The sequence below is a fragment of the Haliaeetus albicilla genome, chromosome 9, assembly GCF_947461875.1.
Source record: "Haliaeetus albicilla chromosome 9, bHalAlb1.1, whole genome shotgun sequence".
Classification (NCBI taxonomy): Eukaryota; Metazoa; Chordata; class Aves; order Accipitriformes; family Accipitridae; genus Haliaeetus; species Haliaeetus albicilla.
Window position 1 is genome coordinate 3,650,919 of NC_091491.1, and position 20,353 is coordinate 3,671,271.

At 38.8% G+C, this 20,353-nt stretch overlaps 1 protein-coding gene across 2 annotated transcripts; it reads right to left on the minus strand.

The window, feature by feature from the left end:
• Positions 1 to 344: 344 nt before the first annotated feature.
• Positions 345 to 20,326, minus strand: INTS2 (integrator complex subunit 2). 2 transcript variants are annotated; one of them, XM_069790988.1, is made up of 24 exons: positions 19,975 to 20,326; positions 19,317 to 19,455; positions 18,498 to 18,600; positions 18,142 to 18,255; positions 17,322 to 17,452; positions 17,051 to 17,224; positions 16,279 to 16,505; positions 15,325 to 15,450; positions 14,661 to 14,732; positions 14,451 to 14,565; positions 13,723 to 13,791; positions 13,146 to 13,280; positions 12,482 to 12,658; positions 11,656 to 11,833; positions 10,523 to 10,627; positions 9,875 to 10,039; positions 9,482 to 9,683; positions 8,823 to 8,948; positions 7,102 to 7,291; positions 5,905 to 6,147; positions 4,769 to 4,876; positions 3,296 to 3,401; positions 2,943 to 3,119; positions 345 to 2,099 (listed from the first exon to the last, which is right to left on the minus strand). In XM_069790988.1, exons 1-24 carry the CDS (start codon positions 20,265 to 20,267, stop codon positions 1,930 to 1,932), a joined length of 3,645 nt encoding a protein of 1,214 aa, XP_069647089.1. In that variant the 5' UTR covers positions 20,268 to 20,326; the 3' UTR covers positions 345 to 1,929. The 2 variants fall into 2 exon arrangements, with proteins under 2 accessions (XP_069647089.1, XP_069647090.1); XM_069790989.1 differs by having other exon boundaries at positions 11,656 to 11,764; positions 19,975 to 20,325.
• Positions 20,327 to 20,353: the final 27 nt, after the last annotated feature.

Below are 20,353 nucleotides of genomic sequence, written 5' to 3' on the forward strand. Positions count from 1 at the left end.
CGAATTGGCAGGCTGAGCCGCTCCCGCCTCCCACTTCTTGCGCTATTAGAGCCAATCAGGGAGGGCCTTGCTGGCTTCCGGGTTGCACTCGTTGCTGGGCAACCACGCGTTTACCGTGGGGGAATTGCGTGGCAAAAGACTTTTAATACTTTGTATTACTTACCTTGTTCTAAGCATCGTGCGCTGAAAACACTGTGTTGGGAATGAGTGATTGTTTTTAGTAAAGTCAGTGGCTTTTCAATACTGCCATGGAGGAAAGCCCCGGCAGGAGAAGGCCCCCGCGTACCAAACTTAAAAATCAGTACAGGCAACTCCCTTTGAAATTACAAGTATGAATACCTATGACTGGATCCAAATCATACACTAGGTTGTTTTATGGGTTTTTTTTATTTAAATACCACTACAGCATAAAAAAATTACACTTAGAACGGGGGGGGGATACATAAATTTAGATTATTTACATACTTTACATCAAGATGACAAAAATATACTTGCTATCCAGATGGTGTTACCATTTGGTTACAGCAGGCTGGTAGTCCTGGAAAGCAAACCCAAGTGTGTTTGTCAATTCAGTATTACTAGCCTTCCCAAATCACTGTCCAACACAGGCAGGAGACAAGCTGTGCAAGATTTTCCCAAGGCCACACTAAAGAATCAGACCATTAATTTCTGGAATATAAACTGGTTTTAACTGAGAAATATTTTAACTTACTTAAGGACCCTGGACACTGTCATTTAGGAAAAGAGTAAGTGCTGGATTGACAAGTTTAGCAATTCAAGTGTCTCGAAGTACTACAGTCACTTCTGGCACAACAGCCAAACCTTAATTTTCTTTCTCTGATGCAAAAGCGTGTCCTGCCTCACATAAGACCTTGTGCAACCTTCAAGAAACTCCCAAATATTGCATCACACACACCCTTCTGCAATGCCACAGAACACATCTGTTGAGGCTAAATCCTGGAGCTTTTTTATATGAAAGATCAACCAACTTCATGCACGAAGCACAAAGGATTCAGCCTTCTTGTCCACCGAGCTGCACGTAACCACTTTGGTACAGCTGAAATCTGTCATCCTCTCATTATAGGGAAATTTAGCTTCTATCACAGTCACCCTCAACACTAATTTATCTTTTTTAATCTTATCCTGATGAGAACTTAAGATACCTTTGCACTTATTTCTTGAAATCTTTCTCATCTCTTTTAAATCAAGTGATGTTAAAAAATACTAAACCATCTGAGCTGCATTAAAAATACATAAGCTTTAAAAATCACATTTATACACCTCATTTTATGGTAGTACTTTTTTTTAAAGAAACTTTTAGACCAGTTTCAAACTTTTAATGAAGGCTGGCTGATCCTTTAAATGAAGTTCCTGATCTCATGAAATGAAATTTTGACCAATGGTTTGAAACACAAATAAAAAAAAGTTAAAGCATTTTCTTAGTGCTCAATGTGATGATGCAAGTTACTTACATCACTTTTTCAAGTCTTCCTTGGAGTATTTTATTTCATCTTGCTCTGCAAGGCTCTGGACAGTAGTTCATTTAACTTAAGCGAAATGCTTCAATCTCAAATTTTTCTTACCCATCATTTTGCTGTTTGCTCAACAAATTAAGTATTCACTTTCCGGAGTGTTATAAAACCCTTTCGGGTGCGTTGCTGTATCACTTCAGAAACCAAGCAAGCCTGAAAAATCACACTTGGTTTCACTGGAAATTGTCTGCTGACCCCATCAGCCTCCAAAGTGTTCACTGGAAGCAACACAAACCTCTTTAAAGAATTCTTTTCTTTTCAGCCATAACTGAATTGAATGAATGAAAAATACGAACTTCTTGTGCTCCAGTTCCTCAATGCACTTTCACAGCTTTCTCCAAATTTAAGCACCATAGACTGTGGGACTAGCTACAGTACAATTTCATTTGCGTTCTTTCTAAATTCCACTTACGCTCATGTTAATTATTTCAATGATAGTATTTTCAACACACTGGCATAACCGGACGTCAGGGTCCATGCTTGCAATGTCCCTTGAAATGCTTTTGTTAGATGAATCTTTACAAAGTCCTGACACTTCAAGTGGTTTCTCCTTCAGTTGCTGGAGACCTAGAAGATTAAGTAAAAGAAGCAAAGCACATCTAAATAAATAATTTTTTAAAAATTGTTAATTACACCCATAACACAAATATGTATGCTATGTAACTGCAAATCTGAGCTATTACTGTTTCATGCACCAGGCTTAATTCCACAGGTTATTTCTAGAGAGGCTACCACACTTCTTTTTCATTTACCTATGTCTGACTCCTTTGGGTTTTTTTATATTCCCTCTTACTTCTTTTAACATAAATATTTTAGCATAGATAGCATCAGGGAACCTTGTATCACATGAACAGAGCATTTGACTTTAGACAAAAAAGGACACAAAAACATGCTCAAGATCAACTGATAAACAGTTAATCTGTGTTCACACCATCACTATACGTTTATCCAACTATGCTATGTCATGTGTAAGGCTTCAGGTAGCTCATTTGACTTTGCATTTCCAACAGATTAGGAAGATTTATATGGCCATTACGCCTCAGCTGAGGGGTTGAAATGCCTTTGTGTTCTCAAAAGCCAATGGCCTTTGCTCACTTCTTTCATCCTTAGACTACAATGGCAAATTCTATGCACAACACTTGCACGCAGGGATACGTCTTGAAATGACACAAGCAGGGAAATAAAATGGAAGGCAATACAAAGTTTAATACAAGGGGCACTTTCAGCCCCTTTAGCCTCTAAACTCCTCCAGTCCAGTAAAGCCACCTATCCCTATTCCTTCTGTATTTACAAGACAACAGCAGTAAATTTCATACTGCATTCCAACTATGCTCAAACTTTTGAAACATTAACATAATTTTCTCCCTGAGACCATGACATTACTTTTGAAATACAAGGTACTTTACTTACGTGTAATAATTGGGTCAAAGTCTCTTGTCTGTGTAGCGACATCAGAGGCACAAACTTGTCCTATTTGTATCAGCAGAGACATAATATCCTCATACAAAGGAGGAAAGGCTTGACAGAATGACACCAAACAAGGCAGGGTCGGCATAAAAAAAGCATAGCGCTTTGACTGGGTTAAAACTATCAAGGAAAAGGAAATGGTTAAGTAAAGAGAAATTATTATAAAAATCCAGTCAAGAATTATCTTACTTTTACAATAGTAATTAACACAGCGGCATTTAGATAAACTGCATTCAACCAAGACAAATAATTCTAATTTACACAACAATGTATTTAGGGGTTGCCAGAGCACTTACCTGTGAGTAGGGTTCCCATCACATTGATAGCTAAACGAGCCACACTGAGAGATTTAGGTAGTGCATACTGGATACACAAAAATGAAAGTAACTGGATGGCAAATATCTGTTAAGTAGGTGAAAGGCAAAAGAGAAATAAGCAATAAAGTTACAGATTGCTTTGCACTTCCTATCCAAAGCTCTTCACGTAATTTATGAGTTAACAAATATTCTCTATTTTACCAATGAGGAAATTAAAGCTAGAGAAACCTTAGTAATACCTATTCTGAATTTTTTCTGCTAACATTAAGAAAAAAACCCACACATATTTAACATTAATCAAAGTACCAGTGTCCCCCACAGACACAACGTTCTGACATTAACAATGAGCAACAAAGCAACACACAATTTACAACATAACCCTTGTAAAAGCTGTTTAAGGTCCGATATGTTAGAGCTTTAACTTTAGTTGAGTGTCCTCTCATCAGCAGTAACTTAATAGTTGAGAAGGGATACGTAAGAGCAACAACGAAGTTAGCTGGATATAGAAAACAGAGGAATCTTTAGCCAAACAAACTCCAGTTACCTACAACTAGCCAAATATGTCATCTCCCCATGTCACAGTATACTAAATCAGGGTCTACATATTGCTTTAGAAAGTAATAATAAACAACTATTTTCCGTTGTTTTTCACAGTCATAATGAGAAGACCTTCAAAAATATTGGTTAAACATTTCAAAATCAAATTCTTGACTCCCCCTTTCCTGAGCTTGTAGTGAGAAGAAACTACCACTCTTCAGATTCAACTGGCATAACTTTGAGGAAAGCCACACGTCATTCTAGCAGGCTTTGTTCCTGCAGTTAGACCAGGGAACAAACTGGTAAGACGACTGGCAAAGGAGAAATTTAAATTGATTTAGAAATTTACGCCTATCATCTTGTTCCTAGCTTGCTTCAAGAAACAATAGTAGTATTCCCTGGAAAAAGACTTAGGAGTCAAACTTGAATGAATGTTTCATTCAATGAATACAATTCTGATCTTAAGGCTGCTTCATATGTTCTACAGAATATCTTTGCAAAACAGGTTTTCAGAATTTAAATCTTCATAGAAGTTCCTGTAGCTATAAAGTGTCAGATAAAAACTAAGTAGGCAAAACTTTTGCCAACTGATTTATACTCAGTGTAAAGAATGAATGAAAGTCATTACTGAAAAGTGCTTTCATTCATGTTCTTGAAGGTAATACTGAAATTCATGAGTATTTCCTGAATAAGTGTACAGAGGTATGTTAGAGGAGTTGTCACAATCCCTGATTTGAAGGGGACTTAAAGTCTGGGCCTTTAATTTAAGGTAAAAGTGTGACAGATATTACCTTAATATCTCAGGCAAGTTAGAACAGGACTTTTTTAGTGATCCTTTTATTTTCTCCCCTTAACCAATAATTCATCAGGGTTAACTACTTACAGTCATTCTCAAGCTAGATGACTGTACACTACCTGTTTTTCAAGTTCAGGCTGGGCAATGAGCTCCGGTATGAAATCCAGACAGATATGCATCGATGGAATCCCCGCCACTGTCAGCGCCAGAAGTTCACATGGATAACCCTGTGTGATTAAGAAAACAGACAAGTTAATGTGTCAAATATGTTTTAAAAATTCTGCTTCAATTAAGATTTTAAATCAGAACTGCGTTAATGCTTTTTTCAAAACTAATATATTTGTAAATCTCTTTTGTTCAGAATTATAAGCAACAGGCCTGTATCCCAAGGCAACAAGAGGCAGGCTGGACGACAAACCCAGGGTCTGAATCAGTTCTTTATCCTCAATACTCAATGTATTATTTGCATAGAAACTCTCCCTCCACTCTCCAAACTAAACCAAGCTGCAGTGACCCTTTCCTTCTGTGTCTTTCCCCTGTGTTCCGAACTTCAGCATAGGCCCCAACTTGCTTATTTCACAACTGCACCATTAAGACTTTTTCAGTCACTTAATCAGTTCCAGGTCAAGGCAAATTAACTCCTTTTAAAGAGACTGCCATCTGGCAATGAGCAATTTAACACACACTAAAACCGCACTTATATTAAAGAATTTGCTAATCTTTCCCCCTTCTTTTTTTGAAGATATACAGCTGCTTTGGCAGGGGCAACCTTTCTCCTTCCACTCTAAAGAGAGAAACTGTGCCCTAACAAAAAAGAAACATAAGATGTTTACATTTGAAGCCAAATTACAGTTTTGAATAATGGGCATACTAATTTAAAAACATGACGAGAAAAAAAGTAACCCACAAAAGATGCAGAACAAGTAATTATAAGATGATTAGGCCAGTTTTTCTTGGCCTAGAACGGACAAACTATTTTGGTATAAAAAGGGGCAGAGGCACAAACAAAGCATGTGTTTAATGATGAGGAACAGGCATAGTTTAGGTGCTCCCTTCTTGGCTATCAGACAGAGTCCAAGCACTGAAATATGGAGGAAATGTAGGTACTACAAATTTGGTGAGAAGGGAGGCAGAAAAGTGGGCCATTATAATTTCTGAGGAACGCAACAGCAGCATTCAACATCCTTTAACCACTTCATTTGACTCTTTCTTAACCAGAGAAACCATGAAAGAACTAAAACAGTGCAAAGCAGACCTGGAAATGAACTAGTTTGACTATGTTGGGATCAGCTATATACATCTGATGCAGCAGACAGCAGATCAGACACTGGACCTCTCGAAGATTACACAGCAAGCTATCTTCTTCTTCTAGTTCAGGACTCTTAGGGCCTGTGGTACTATGAACACTCTTTAGCAAACTGTGGGTATTACTGCTCTGGGCTTTCTCTTCTTCTGTAGGTAAGCAGATCTCTAGAAGAATCTGCACAGCAGCACTGTCCTATGAAGAAAATAAGCAACAGAACATGCATAAAAAACCCTGATGAAATCAAATATGAAGTAAGGACAATTTAAGAAATGGAAGACTGTCAGGCAGGTGGCTAGAATTTCTAGGTAGAGGTTATTTTTATAGAGAATAAAACCAACTCAGTTCAAGAACCACAAATCCTGCAGAGCATTAAGAAAAACCCAACACTTTATCTGAATCAAGACTCAAAGAAAAAAAGCTTAAATCCAACAGATAATCATAAATCATAGATCAAAAGAGTAAATTCAACAGAATCTTGTTTTGTTTCAAAATAAATATCCAATGGTCCCTTAAAGCATCCAGATCAGACACAGTATGTACATGGCCAGGTAATTCACAGCATTAAGGGGAGACTACCCTACTCATTAAAAAATAAAACTTCCTATTAACTCAAAAAATCATCTGCTAATAGGGACCATATATGTGACATTCTTCCATACAGAGGCAAGAAGAGACTGTGAAACAGGATTACTCAAGAATTCCCATAATGTCAAGCTAAGTAAGTTAACCACTCTTCAGCTTCTTCATACTTTACAATGCTGGCTGCTTCTCTTAAATAACATAGTTCAAATGATCATGCATAGGTCTGTCACATTTATTCATGTTTTACTGCTCCAAATTCTAAGTACAGAAAGAGCCTCTGGATAACACAAGCAACAAAACAAAAAAGGCTAGTAAGCAGAACTTTACTGTTCTAACAAAAAAGAATACCATCAAAGCAGTTAACCAACACAATGCTTCAGACTAGAAAACAGAAAACCAAAAATATTTAACAATCTGAATACAGAGGCAGTTTTCTTTTTCACAGTAACAGAAGTCAGTAAAAAAAGAAGTGAAAAGGTCTCCTTTTTTAATTTCCTGTTTCTGTGTTTCTGTTTTATGATTGTCTTTCCTCACATCATTTAATATCCATTTCTTCCCCCTTACCTGAGCAGCAAGCAATGCATTTTTTAATTCTTCCCTTGTAACTTCTGGGGCCTCTGGACCCATTGCATTGTTTTGGGATGGCCTAATGTCCTGTTCTGCTGTTTCTTTTAGGTGAGAATTGAGGTAAGCTTTTGAGGCAAGAAGATATCCGTTCAACATGTGCAGAGTTATATCCATTAGAGGAGGACTCCTGATATGGGAACACATGATAAAATAAAGGCATTTCAGTCGGCAGAACAATAAGACAGTAATAATATGAACAAACTAAAAGCACTCCTCAAAGGCTCGTTGGGTTGTAGTCTGGTTCATACTAAAGGTCTTTTCCCTAACACAGCAAAACACTAAAGGTCACAATCCCTTCTACATGAGTGTATGCTTACATAACAAAAAAACAAGGAACCGTTGAAGAACTTATTTCTGATGAACGAAGGAAACCCAAAAAGTATTGGCTGTATGTGAAGTAAAGGAAAATATTTATCTAAATGATGGGGAAAAATAAGGCAGACAAGCTCTGAACTGCTTCCACAACACCAAGATGGTAGTTTTCAAATCACATTGCATTATAAATCTCCCTAACAGTTTTAGAAATGTAGGATTTTCCATTTGCATCCAGAGCTGAAGGGACATGCATTTAAGTATTTCACCTACGGGTTGGGGATTAAAGATGTCATCAACAGAAACTTGAAGTCTAGCAGAGTTGTAGCAACTCAAATGAAAACTGGATTCATGGCTCAATTGCTAAAAGGCAAGGGGGGACAGATGCATACAAAAAAGAACACAAAGAACAAATCAAGTTGACTATTAGCCATTTATTATGAACAAAAGGATAATAAAAAAGAGGAAAAATAAACCACAACCGACAGAAAACATGAAAAAGAATACACAAGGAATAAAGCTAGGGGCTAAAGTACATTTAAAATTATTAACTCTATCTTAGAATAACGGATGCAATTTTCTTCATTACTATGAAAAAGCAAAGTTATAATTTACAAATTCTGACTTATTGTTTCCATCATTTCATATTCTCCTTAAAAGCTGGTCCATTGCTATCAATTATGATCATTTTCACTACTTAAATCCTCAGCTTACTCTTCTGCATCAGAGCCATAAAGCAGCATTACACATCCTCCTCTGTCATCACTGACATCTAGAGGAACTAATTTCTAAGTACTACTAAAAGACTTTCTTGGGAAATTAAGCAAATCTACCTTTATCATATCCATCAAGCACCCACTGGCAGAAACTGTTACCCAAAAAGATGGAATACCTACCGGCCCACAAGGGATGGCAAAAGACAGCATGCAGTGGAAGGATGTTACAGCTACAACCTCAACCACCACCACCACCATGTGGCAGCAGCCATTTTAAGCATGCTGCAAGGTCTATTTAGAACAAATTCACACCCACAAATCTAAAATGGATGACCTATGTACAAATCCCAAAGTTCCCAAAATAGAACCGAGTGTAAGGTTGTCCAACAAGACACTCAGCTGGACAGGATGGCATGCTGAATCAGCATACACAGCTCGCTCAGTCCTCAGACCAACAAGCTTAATACAAAAAAGATGGAATTTACAAGCTCATATGATTAGTTTGAAAATATGTTTTGAAGTACTGAAAGCTTTTAGAAGTTTTCTACGAGACACCTTTATGTTTAGCATTCACTATGTATCAATGTAAGTACCACAGAACATAAAAAGCTAAAGGAGAGAGATGTTTACCTATGAACTCTCTGATCGCATCTTAGAACAATCAAAGGATCAATCATCAGATCATTCTGAGTGTACTTCTGCTGTCGGACTATTTTTACTGAAGGCTGCAGAGCGTTAACAGTCATCACCCACAACCTAAAATGAGATGATTTTTATGATTTTTTGACAGATAATCTGTACGAGAAAAGAGATCACAGAAGCACCTGGACACTCACTTACTCAGTGAGCTCTATTTTTCTGGGCCTACCAAGGAGCAAAAACCCCATACTCCATTTGCAGCCCTTGAAGTTAACTTACATTCACTGGAATTACAGCAACCAAACTGTTTTCACTGCAATTGAGCATCCACTTCCTCAGAAAAGGCACGTTCTTACCAGAGCGAGTTCATGTTTCATCAGTAATTCATCATAAACAATGTACACTATAAAACCGTACTTCTATATTTTAAGCAAACTGATGACTTCCTTTCCCCTGAGAACAAGAAGTACCGTCCTTTTAAATGCAAAGGTTACAAATTTCAACAAAGCAAAAGGAAATGCAACTCCAACACATTCTATTCAGTCACAACCTCCAATTTCCCAGACAAAGGCATTGTGTCATTATTTTTGAAACAGAAAGTGGCGTTCCATCTATCTGCAACAACAAACTAAACAGTATTCTGCGCCTACCTTCTTGGCATCACAGTGTTAAGAACCATCCAAAGTTTATTGACAGTCTGAAGAATCCTCCGAGGCACTCCAGCATTCAGCAAGCGATTCATATTTGATGTCAATACTTCTGCATATGGGATCAATTCACCAGCTGAGAGAAGCGTTAAATGTTCTAAGATCTGCATCAGCTGGGTATGATTTCCAGGCAGCATGGAAAATGCTAAAAAAAATAAAGACAATGGGATCTTGGTAAAACTAGACTTCTAACATTTTCTTCTAACTTGGCAGCAGAACATTTTCATTATACAAATGTAGTATGATCAAATGAACTAAATGGCTACACGCTTCCAAATCCACTATCTTCCAATCAATTTGGAAAGAACACTGCTTACTTCAAATGAAGTTATTTACCTTCCTGGAGCTGTTTGGGAGAGTGATTCTTCGCAATGTTTGTAAGAAGCATCCTCCTCAACAAGACATCGGTGCCTGTAATCTGTTCCTCACAGATCCAGTCTTCCACAATGCAGAGGTGTGGATAGTTAGTTGCAAGAAGGCGTAACAGTGCAGAATGCAAGCCTTTACGGGTATTAAGAAAGTATATATCTTAGATCAGAGTAGCTACATCTTTCACCTGAACATATTTGCATCTATCATTTCAACAACAGACCTTAACTGAATCACTGTCAAGAAGGACAGTGAGCTTGCATGTTTATAGCCTGATATTCTAATTCCAACACAAAGGAAAAGTTACCTTTTGGGAAGGTGGGAGGACCCTATAGCAGCAACTCTTAAACTCAGTCTGGAATAATAAAAAATTCTCAGGCAATTCCTACTCTAAAACCTACCCTACACAGGTAAGACCTACTATAAAAAGAACTGCCTTCCTCAGACTTTCACTATCACTCTTCAAACATATCTGTCATCTCATTAGTTAACTACTGACAGATTTTAAAAGAAAGAGAAAGGAAGGCACACTATGAAACAGACAATAGCCACAGAGCTGGAAACACGCTTAGCCTTCCTTCTTCACACACATTAGACATCCACACACAGATATACCTCCCAGTTCCTGCTGCAGTCCCTGTGCCTGCCGGATGAGGTACTTGATTGGAATCTGATCCATTAATGCTGAAGAGTAAGACTTGGGTTTTTTCTGCATGGCAGCTATAAAGGAACAGGACAAGAAAACATGTACAACAGTTACAGTTGGAAAAAATTATTTCCCCAACTAAATCAATACAGAAAATGTAAAACACTTGTATTATCCAGGTAAACTAAAGAAAATCCTGAATAACACACCTCATTCCTGTTAAAGTATTAAATTAAGCTCTTCAGGAAACCATTTCTGTGAACATTTCCATTCAAAGATTTCCCTGGCATTCAGATTTGTTCGCAAAATCCCAATACTATCTTTGACCAAGTCCAGCTGATTTTGAGATGATAGCTCAAATCTGCACTTTCTTTATTCAAGGTTTTTTATTCTTAACAAAAATAGTTATCAGCTGGTACATGGAATTCAAACTGTTGGCACACACGACACCCTGTAGTGAGGTAGAAGCTACAAATGCAGGAAGAACTGTAATTGATTTTATAGTATTTCAGTCTTTCTTGAATAGCATGAAGAGAATAGCAACAATGAATGCTGGAAGTTTTGCACCCTAAAAAGGGCAGGTAAAAACACCCACCAGATGTAAATACTGTGTTTTCACTGAAATCAAACTCTGTCAACAAACTACACAACATTCTTTTAGAAACAATTTAAAGTTTCAATTTCAAAGGTAAAAACGGATCATTCAGTATTGCCAACTCAAAGAAATGCGTGCAGAAGTTTGATAACACATGAATAAACGAAGATCTGAAGTAATTAAGAAGTCTGTTAACTGTTGCTGTATTTATTAGAATAATAAACATTTATATGTCTTTTTATAATTTGTTGGTCACAAATACGTCTGGTAACTTTTTGGCCAGCTTGGACCTTTTTTAATCTGGAAAACAAGTTACTCAACTACAGAGTTTTAGCAGAAACTTTATCTCCTGAATTTCTACAGCAATGCTGTATTTATTACAAGAATCTAAACTTTTTATGCTGTGCTTCAATCTGACAGCAACATGAATTTTGGTTACTGTAAGAATTCCTCTCTTTGCATCTAATTTTCAGTTAATCTGTTTTCCACTGGTGCACTCACATATACCTAGTATCTTTGTGTTTGCCAGAAGCGCTTCTTCGTACGACAGGACATAGTAGAGGACAAGCAACTGTGTTGTGATGCTGTATCGTTGAGTAAGACGAGTATTTTCTCCCTGTACATAAAACCACATACAAAGGTCATGTTGCATTCCTGATTCTTGAGAACAAAAATTTGGATTTACCTGCAAATATGAAGAAAGATAAGGCAGTAAGCCTTCTACAAAAATATCAAGCCATATGAGGTTCAAGCTGAAAGCTGCAGGGAACTTTTTTTTCCTTTTTTTTTTTTTTTAAATGAGCTTCAAACATAGAAAGTATTTTTGATATCTTGGGACGCTAATAAGGAGTAATCCCAGGATTCCAACGCAAGTCAATGCTTGCCACTCATTCTACACGTGTCCCAAGTGACCATTCTCATAATTCTATCAAAATGAAAACACTTCTTTCAAAAACAGCTGCAGTGCTTCAGTTAAATATTATTTTTAGCTAACAAGATTAAGTTGGTACAAAAAATATACAAATCCTACAAAAAGACCCACACTTCTCAATCCCTGAAGTGCTTTTCTTTGCATTTTTAACAGCATGAGCTGGTGAGTTCCCAAGGAAAAGGGCAAAACAGGGACAAATAGCAATCCTCCTAAAAAGCTGAGTGGCACTAACAAGATTCACTTCAAAACACTTGACCATCACTGTAGTAGGAGGCAGTTTACTATACAGGCATTAAAGACAAAAAGTGAGACAACTTACAGGATCTGCATCAAGCATATATACAAAATACTGAACTGCATGTTCATATTAAAGTACACAAAAGAGGCAAACAAACCATTTACCCCAGAGAGTCCTTGAAAAACATTCAGTATCTCCTGTTCTGTGACAGGCTGATTTGTGGCCTCTGGGTTGGATTTAGATGCAGGAGTAAGAATAGAGTTAATGTAGACATCAATAAGAGGAAGCAACTGAGGATGGAGTGGAGTGGTGGTTTCACAGAGCTGCCGATAGATCCAGTCCTAGAAAAAAACATGCCATTACATGTTCAGTTTCAAAGCTGGAGGGCATTTTTTTTTTTTTTTTTGGCTGCAAGTACATCCCCTTTTAACTAGTTACAAAAAAATTTAACTGGCTTTAACTTTGGAAAGTGTAATACCAGTTCTGAGTTGCGTCTGGTCATAAACTGTGTATCCTGGACCCTGCTCTGTGCAGACCCACCAATAAAACTACTCCTGGCTGGAAATACCATTCTGACTATGATTTTATTAAGCACAGACAGGGGGGAAAGAGATAACTTTATTATTTTTAACTTCACTAAGTTGTGGTCTCTGGATTACAGAGATAAAACTGGGTATCCTAACTTAATACACAGTTCCTTCTTAAATCACATGGCAATAGGCTGTAAGATTCATCAAGAATTCTGTTCCTATAATTCAACCAAAAAAACAGCCTGCAAAACCTAGTCAGCATTCAAAATTATGAACAGAAATAAAATTAAGGCCATACCTTAATGGATACTTTGTGCTTGGTGAACGATCGACTTTTTAAAAGCTGGTAAATGCAGTGAATAGGTAAAAACCCAGTAATGTTGGCACTGAGATTGCCTGTAACAGGCACGCGAACTGCATGGGCTGTAACAACCTAAAGGAAAGTTATAATTAACAAGAAAAATACTGCAAATATTCAACTTACCACAACGTATAAGCACAAGGTGTCAAAGTCACACAGCTACATTCTTTCTGACATTTACTTATTTTTGGTTGTTTGAAAGCTGAAGAACATTTTTATGTAGTTTAATACAGTATGTGTAAAACTGTAGCACACATACTACATTTGTGAATCATTTCCTGCTACTGCAACAAATGTCATAGTGGACAATTTTTCTCCTTTGCTTCCCCATTATTTAAAAAAGCCAATTGTTCAAAAAGCATAATCAGGTCAGAGTACAAAAAGAAAGAGCCAAAGCTCTTCAGCACCAGCAGGGCTTGGATTCTTCTTGTAGGTCAAGCTGAAGCGATTACAGAAGAAAGAAAAAAAGAAAGAAACAAAGAAAGAAAAAGAAAAAGACCTAGGCTTAAAATACCTGTTCAGTGAAAATCTCCTGTGTGAAGATTGTCTTCATTCTGCTGAGTGAGCTGGGTTTAATAACAATCTGAAACAAAGAACTGTAATTTTAAGTTCTAGCTTTCATATTACAAAATACTGCAAATTTAACTTATAAACTGTTAACTTTAAACCTTTCTAAACTTGTCTTCATTGGGATACCAGGAAAATATTCACACCTATACTTCAAATGTAAACCAAAATTATTTTCAACTGTCACAAGTTCATCACTCCACATCTTCCTTACCCTAAAAACTACCTACCTAGCTTTTACATTTGATGAGACACTGTTTCACGATAGTAAATTGAAGGCAAGTCTCGCTTGGTAATTTTCACAAATTAATTATTACATATATAGGTATTTCTTGAAACTATTTAAAATAGCTGTTTGCAGCTCCGTTTGGACACTACTTCAATTAGTCTTCTAAAAAAGTTCATTTCTTGCAAGTAATGATTTCAACAAGTCAGCACTTTCTGAAGATACTTCTATCATAACATTCCTCTGTATCAAGAGGTATGCATAGTTTAAAGTTTTTCTAGAGGAACTGATTTAGTTACCCATTTTTTTTACTTTACATTTGCTTTAAGTATATTAGCAAAACCAAAGTTCTTTATATCAAAGCTAAAGTAAATACAAGAGTATAAATACACAGTAAAAAGTTAATTTTAACAGAAAAATGTATGTGCTAGAAACAGTTTAGGATTTACCTTCATTCCCAGTGTGGAGCAGACCAAATCAATGATAGCACTGAGCTGATTACTATGGAAATACATGGCTACCAAGAGAAGCATCTCTCCAAAAGAAGCAGACACACCAGAAATGCTAATGGTAACAAAGAATAAGAGTTAATTTCCAACAGGACATAAGTAAATGTGAGATTACTGATATCATTAAATACAAAAGAAGCTTGCTCTCACCTTTCAAAGTAAGCTTCTTCCTTTATCATCCAACTAAGCCACATTACCATGAGTTGCTCCTGTTCTGGGGTGCTGCACAAAAAAAAAAAAAAAAAAAAAAAAAATCCATAAAAGATCCTTTTCCCAGGAACTACCCCTAATTTTACTAACAATTACTAGCAGAAAAGCCAGTATTTGACGAATCTTACACCAGAAGACTTTTTATCACTTTCACTTTAGCATCAAGCAGCTGATAAGCACTGATATTTAGCACAACCTTCAGTCCAATTGTCAGACAATTTCCTGTCTTGAATGCAGAGAGCAGAAAGCTACATCCATTAAATACCTATTTTGCTACTCTTTTGAACAGGGTCTCTGAAGAATTTAGCCATAAACTTGTTCAATGGAAAAGTGAACTAGTAAGGCCTACTTTAGCCTTCAAAAACCATGCCAAACTAAGCTAATGCCAATGTTCTCCTCTCAAAAGATTTGCTATAAACAAGAGGCAGAGCAGAGTGGAATACCAATTTGCTCACCATAGTGTGAGACAAATCCCTTCAACCAACATATGGAGATTTGTACAAAGAATTGGGAGAGAAAAGCTGTGCAGCTCTGGGGAGGTCATTGCCTTAACAGTGCTGAAAGAGTAACATCTTTACAAATCTCCTCCTTTATCAAGAGGTACCTGACGAGAGTGGAGAAGGCCAGAAGCATACAAAAGGAAAGAGATACAAAACGAACACCAGCTGGAGTCGCGGGAGGCCGGCTGGTCATCAGCTGCAGTAGCTGCTCAGCTTCTTCGTCAGTTGGCCTGAATAGGACAGAAAAAGAACAAAACCCATGCTGCTAAATTAAAAGGGAAGAGATTTCCAATCTCATCACAATGGTTAAAGATTAAATTTTCTCTGTTACTTAATCTGTTTATCAAGTTGCCATCGATAAATGAGCATCAAGATTAACTGGCAATTATCTTTGAACTTAAAGACATAAAAATCTCTGTAAAGAGATAGTAACAGTGAGAAAACTTCCTCATGATATAATCTTGCCTGTTGGTACAAAATACCTAAATTAAAACTAACAACGCATGAAGATGCTCATTAGCACTCTCTAAAAAGTAAAAGCAGAGGAATAGAAATTCTAAATTCACGTAGTGTATGTTGCTAGAGTTTTCAGCTGCTTTCTCTTCTACACACTGCTCCAACCACATAGGCCTAGACTTCTTTTAACAAGCCAGTAGAACGGACTTAGCAGCATTAACAAGAGCACCACGTTTCTTGCATGATTTCAGATTTAAAAAATCAGCAAAGTTGATAAATGGATCTTCACCATTAGAATGAAAAAAACTTTTCTGTTGAGAATACTACTGGAAAATAAAACCCATACATGTCTCCACAGACCCTACCATTACCTAATATTTGTTCTCTGCACTATAAAGAAACTTCCATCAACTGGCAACTCCAGCCCTCAGCACGTGAGAAGGGCCGCCCCTAGTACTAAAATTGGCGAGTCCTGCCGAGACTGTTTCAAGGACACAATGGCATTAAGAGACAGCTCACGTTAGAAGTGCCCAAAGCTCTCAACCTCTGTTTAAATGGACAGACAGTGAATAAAAAACACAGAGCATTAAAACATTCATTACTTCAGCCCAGCGATTCCCATCAAAGCGCAATAGAGACGTAACAATGCGCTGGCTTTCACGACATGCTCTTCCTTCAGTCCTGAATACACAGACACATTTGGCTCCATATCAACATCTGCTTCTTCAACAATGTGTGTGCTGCGAACCGTGGGAAGGATTCCCATGAGCTCCAGGAGCAGCTGCCTCCTCATTTGCCAAAGCACAGAACTGATATTATCTCTTTTTCTCTGTGTAAGAGGTTAAAAGATGAGAACAACAACGTAAAATTCATCCCGTCAAACAATGTATTACCCAAGAGCTTCCATAACGATGAAGTCAAGGAAAAAAAAAAAGAAGGGGGGTGGGGAGAGGAATTTTTTTTTAAATACACAAGTTTCAGTACCAGGGCAATAGGCAACACATGATCCTATTACAACAGCTCATTACATCAAAACACAAGCTTTAACTAATTCAACTCACTAAGCAAGTCAAGATGCAACCTCCTACGGTGAACACTGAGAATGAACATATTTATCAGGGAAACATTACGAGCTTACAATTCCCTGATTTCCATGCCTAAAAATCTCTCAGAGGAACAACCAAATAGCTGCCTTCAGGGACACTATTTATAGACCTGATGGTCCAACAGGAGGAGGTTACTTTGTAACGGATGCTCCAAGGCACGCAACATGATTTGTATGCATTCAGACAACTATGGGTGCCCACATCCAGAAAAGTAACAGCAAGCTGTAAGAATATTTTTTAAAAGCAGAATACTCAGAGATTTTCATACCTGTTGGCCATTTCGGATAAAAGTTCCAAACCAAGTTCGAACCTTTGCATTTGTTCCAAGTAGCAAACCACTCACAAAACACACCAGGTCACTCACTCCATCATCTGGAGATTCATTTTTGGTGTGATCCAAGGTCAAAGCCACACCAAGACCTGGTAGATGACACTCTTCCACCTAGATAAAATGCTCAGGCTCAATCATCTTCGTTGTTTTTAAAGCTCCAATAAGCATCATAATTATGATTCTTGCGACAGACTAATGACAGACTTACCACCATGCCTCGGACCCTTAGAGCTTGGGAAGGGTTCATTTTACACAGGTGGCGAAGTGCTTCTGTTCTCCGGCGGCCTCCAACGCTTTCTTCATCCTGCCGTTCTCCATTCTTAATCAAACCTCTACAGACTAAATACCCAACAGGTGGTGTAAGAAAATCTGGCCTTTCCAACAGAAAGCCACATAAACGTAAACAGACAAAACCAAGGCATTTTGCTCAGCTCACTAGATTTATTAGCTGGGCTGCACAAACCTTGCCTGGGCAAGGACTCATGATCTACACTATATAAGCAGAACAAGAAAATGATCTTTCTCCTCAGAGAAATTACAGGGTCATTACAGATCATCTAGTTACTACTCATACTCTATCTAATGTAACCTGTGCATCTGGCAGCCCTGGAAGCTGAAATCTTACTGCGAGGTATGGGATGCTAAACAGGGACCGTCAATACAAATTTTTCACCTCATAATATGGCTTATTCAAAGGGACATGAACTATTAGCAAGGCTAGTCCAGGTTCGTAGTCCCAGTCATTCACTGCCTGAGTCAGCCTTTATAACGGTGACCTACAGATGAAAAACTGCAACACACATACCCCATAAGTCTACAAGTAGGCTGCAAAAAAGGGGAATCAACCTGATGAGAACGGGAGCCCATCAGCATCTCTAGATATAAATGCATTCAAATTATATTTCATAAGCCAAACATTCTCCCATTCAAATATTTATAACACATGGTTTAGCCCAGAATTAACTACATTACTAGAAATCATTTTGAACCTTTAGAAAAAGTAAGCTGGACAAGAAACTGTAACTCACCCTCATTAAAGCTATCAGGAACATTAGCCACCAGAAGGCAGAGGAACCAGGCTCCATTTTTAACGTGCAACAGAGCTTCAGCCACATCAACTATCGGCAACAATGATGGGAGCTCTGGATAAAAAGAGGGTTTAAAAAGTCACGGTGTTTCGCTGTGAAACCAGTAAAACCTTGCTTTTAAGATGCATTGAAATAACACGCTCAAATCAATGAATAGAAAATCAATCTATGATCTGTATTTCTCTTTCAAAGGGCTAGACAACCTTGTTTAACCTTAAATCAGTCACAGGCTCTAAAAGTTATTTTGTTACATTTGTAAGAGATTAGAAAAACACTATAAATACAGAATACTACACCTGCTTGCAAAATGCAGAGAACATCTGCTGCCTCTTCCAGATAAACAGGACTCTCGAAGAGCTCTGAAGATTTGAGAAAAAACTCACCGTTTGATTCTGACACCTACAAGACATTATTCATCATCACTGAACAGGTATTATGAAGCAATTTGTCTAATCATTCTTTTGTGGCCTTCAATTCAGCAGATTGAATACATTAAAAATTGTAAAAAATGTACAGCTATAAACACAGAACAGGCAAGGAAAGTGTTTAGAGTAAGAAATATTTACTAGTGGAAATAGTTCGATACAGCTGGTATCATTGCTTCTTTCCAGAAAAAACAGAAATAGCTAACTGACAATTCTAAAACCACTGAGTTTACAGAAGGAAAATAAAATGCTGGGGGGCGGGCAGGAGTGGGGGATAAGAGAAATAGGCTGGCTAATATCATACTGCAATAGGAGTAAAGAAGTGGATGGAGAAAAGTCGTAATTTTGTTTTCAAATATGATTTCTGCACTGATGCATCATAAAATCACATTATGTTTGAGTACAGCCAGCATATTACAGAATATACAGAATCCATGTCACGTTAGAAAAGATCACCCTCATGTTGTGAGGAAGAAAGCCTTCCTCAGGGAAGCTGGTTCGTAAGGAGTTTAATCACAAGCCACTGTTCAATCACACTGAGACTTTAAGTCTTGGTGAAGCAGATAAGAACTGGAGAACAGTACTCACAAACAGTAGCACCAGAAACAGAACCAGAGAGCGTATCGACCCATCCAGAGTGCGTTTTCACTGACATAAAATTTGCAAGCATCCAGATACGGAGAACTTTACCTTATTCATAATTGCCAGTAATTCGCTAAGTACGAGACGAAGCCGACGAGGTGAATCGCTGTGTTCAAATTCCAGCGTCAGCCCATGCTGAAGCTGCGACACCAAGATGCTTTCTCCGCTACCTCCTCCTAGCTTGTGCCTAACAGACGATTAAAAGCAACAACTATTAAATGTTTCCGCAAACACGGACGTTTTATTAGTTAACGGGAAACGGCAATCCGGTAGGGATTTCTTCTATCCTGCCGATGACCGGAAAAAACTGTTGTAACTGTAGTACGTCGCGAAATCTAATTCAGTAGATTGTCAACGTTTCAAGGGCCCGCTATTGCCCGTTAGCAGGGACAACAACAGCCGAGAAAGTGCACCCGCCTGGTCCGCCTCTTCGCCTCACAAAGGCGTCCCAGCCGCCTTCCTCCCCCCTCACAGACCGGGCAGCTCTCCCCCAGCCACCGGGGAGGAAAAGATGCCCGAGACGGACACTGAGACCCCAATCCCTGTCCGCTTCTCCGCCAAAACTCGGGGTTTTCCTAAGAGACTACCAAGGGACGGGAACGGGAACGGCGGGGTCAGCCCGGCACTCCGACAGCAGCAACAAACAGAACAGCCCGAAAAGCCCCGCAGCGGCTTTCACCACAGAAAACGCCCTTCTCCGCCTTACCGCAGCTGCTGCTCTTTGCTGGCGTCCTGCTCCAGGGCGTGGAAGTCCACGGACAGCAAGGCCACGATGGAGTTGACGGCCTCCACGCCTGAGAGGAGCCGCAGGATGAGCTTCTTGTCCTGCGCCCAGCTCTGGCTCTGGTCGGCGGGGGCGCAGAGGGCCATGCGCACCAGGCAGGGCAGCAGCAGCCGCAGCTCGGGGTCGCTGAGCGCGGCCAGGCGCACCACGTCCACCTTCTGCATCGCCTCGAAGGCGTAAGGGCTGACGAACTGGAGGCCGGAGCATTCCGCCATGGCGGCCCCGGCTCCCCCCCCGCCCCGCGCCACCGACCGTCGCCGTCCTCTTCCGGCGCGGGCCGAGCGCGTCACGGCGGGAAGTG

Excerpts from the sequence above, each read along its gene's own strand:
- INTS2 (XM_069790988.1), bottom strand. The coding sequence starts at position 20,267 with ATGGCGGAATGCTCCGGCCTCCAGTTCGTCAGCCCTTACGCCTTCGAG. Across the intron at positions 3,120-3,295 it reads GATGGGAACCCTACTCACAG|TTTTAACCCAGTCAAAGCGC; the intron begins GTAAGTGCTCTG and ends TTTCCTTGATAG. Across the intron at positions 2,100-2,942 it reads CTTTGACCCAATTATTACAC|GTCTCCAGCAACTGAAGGAG; the intron begins GTAAGTAAAGTA and ends TTAATCTTCTAG.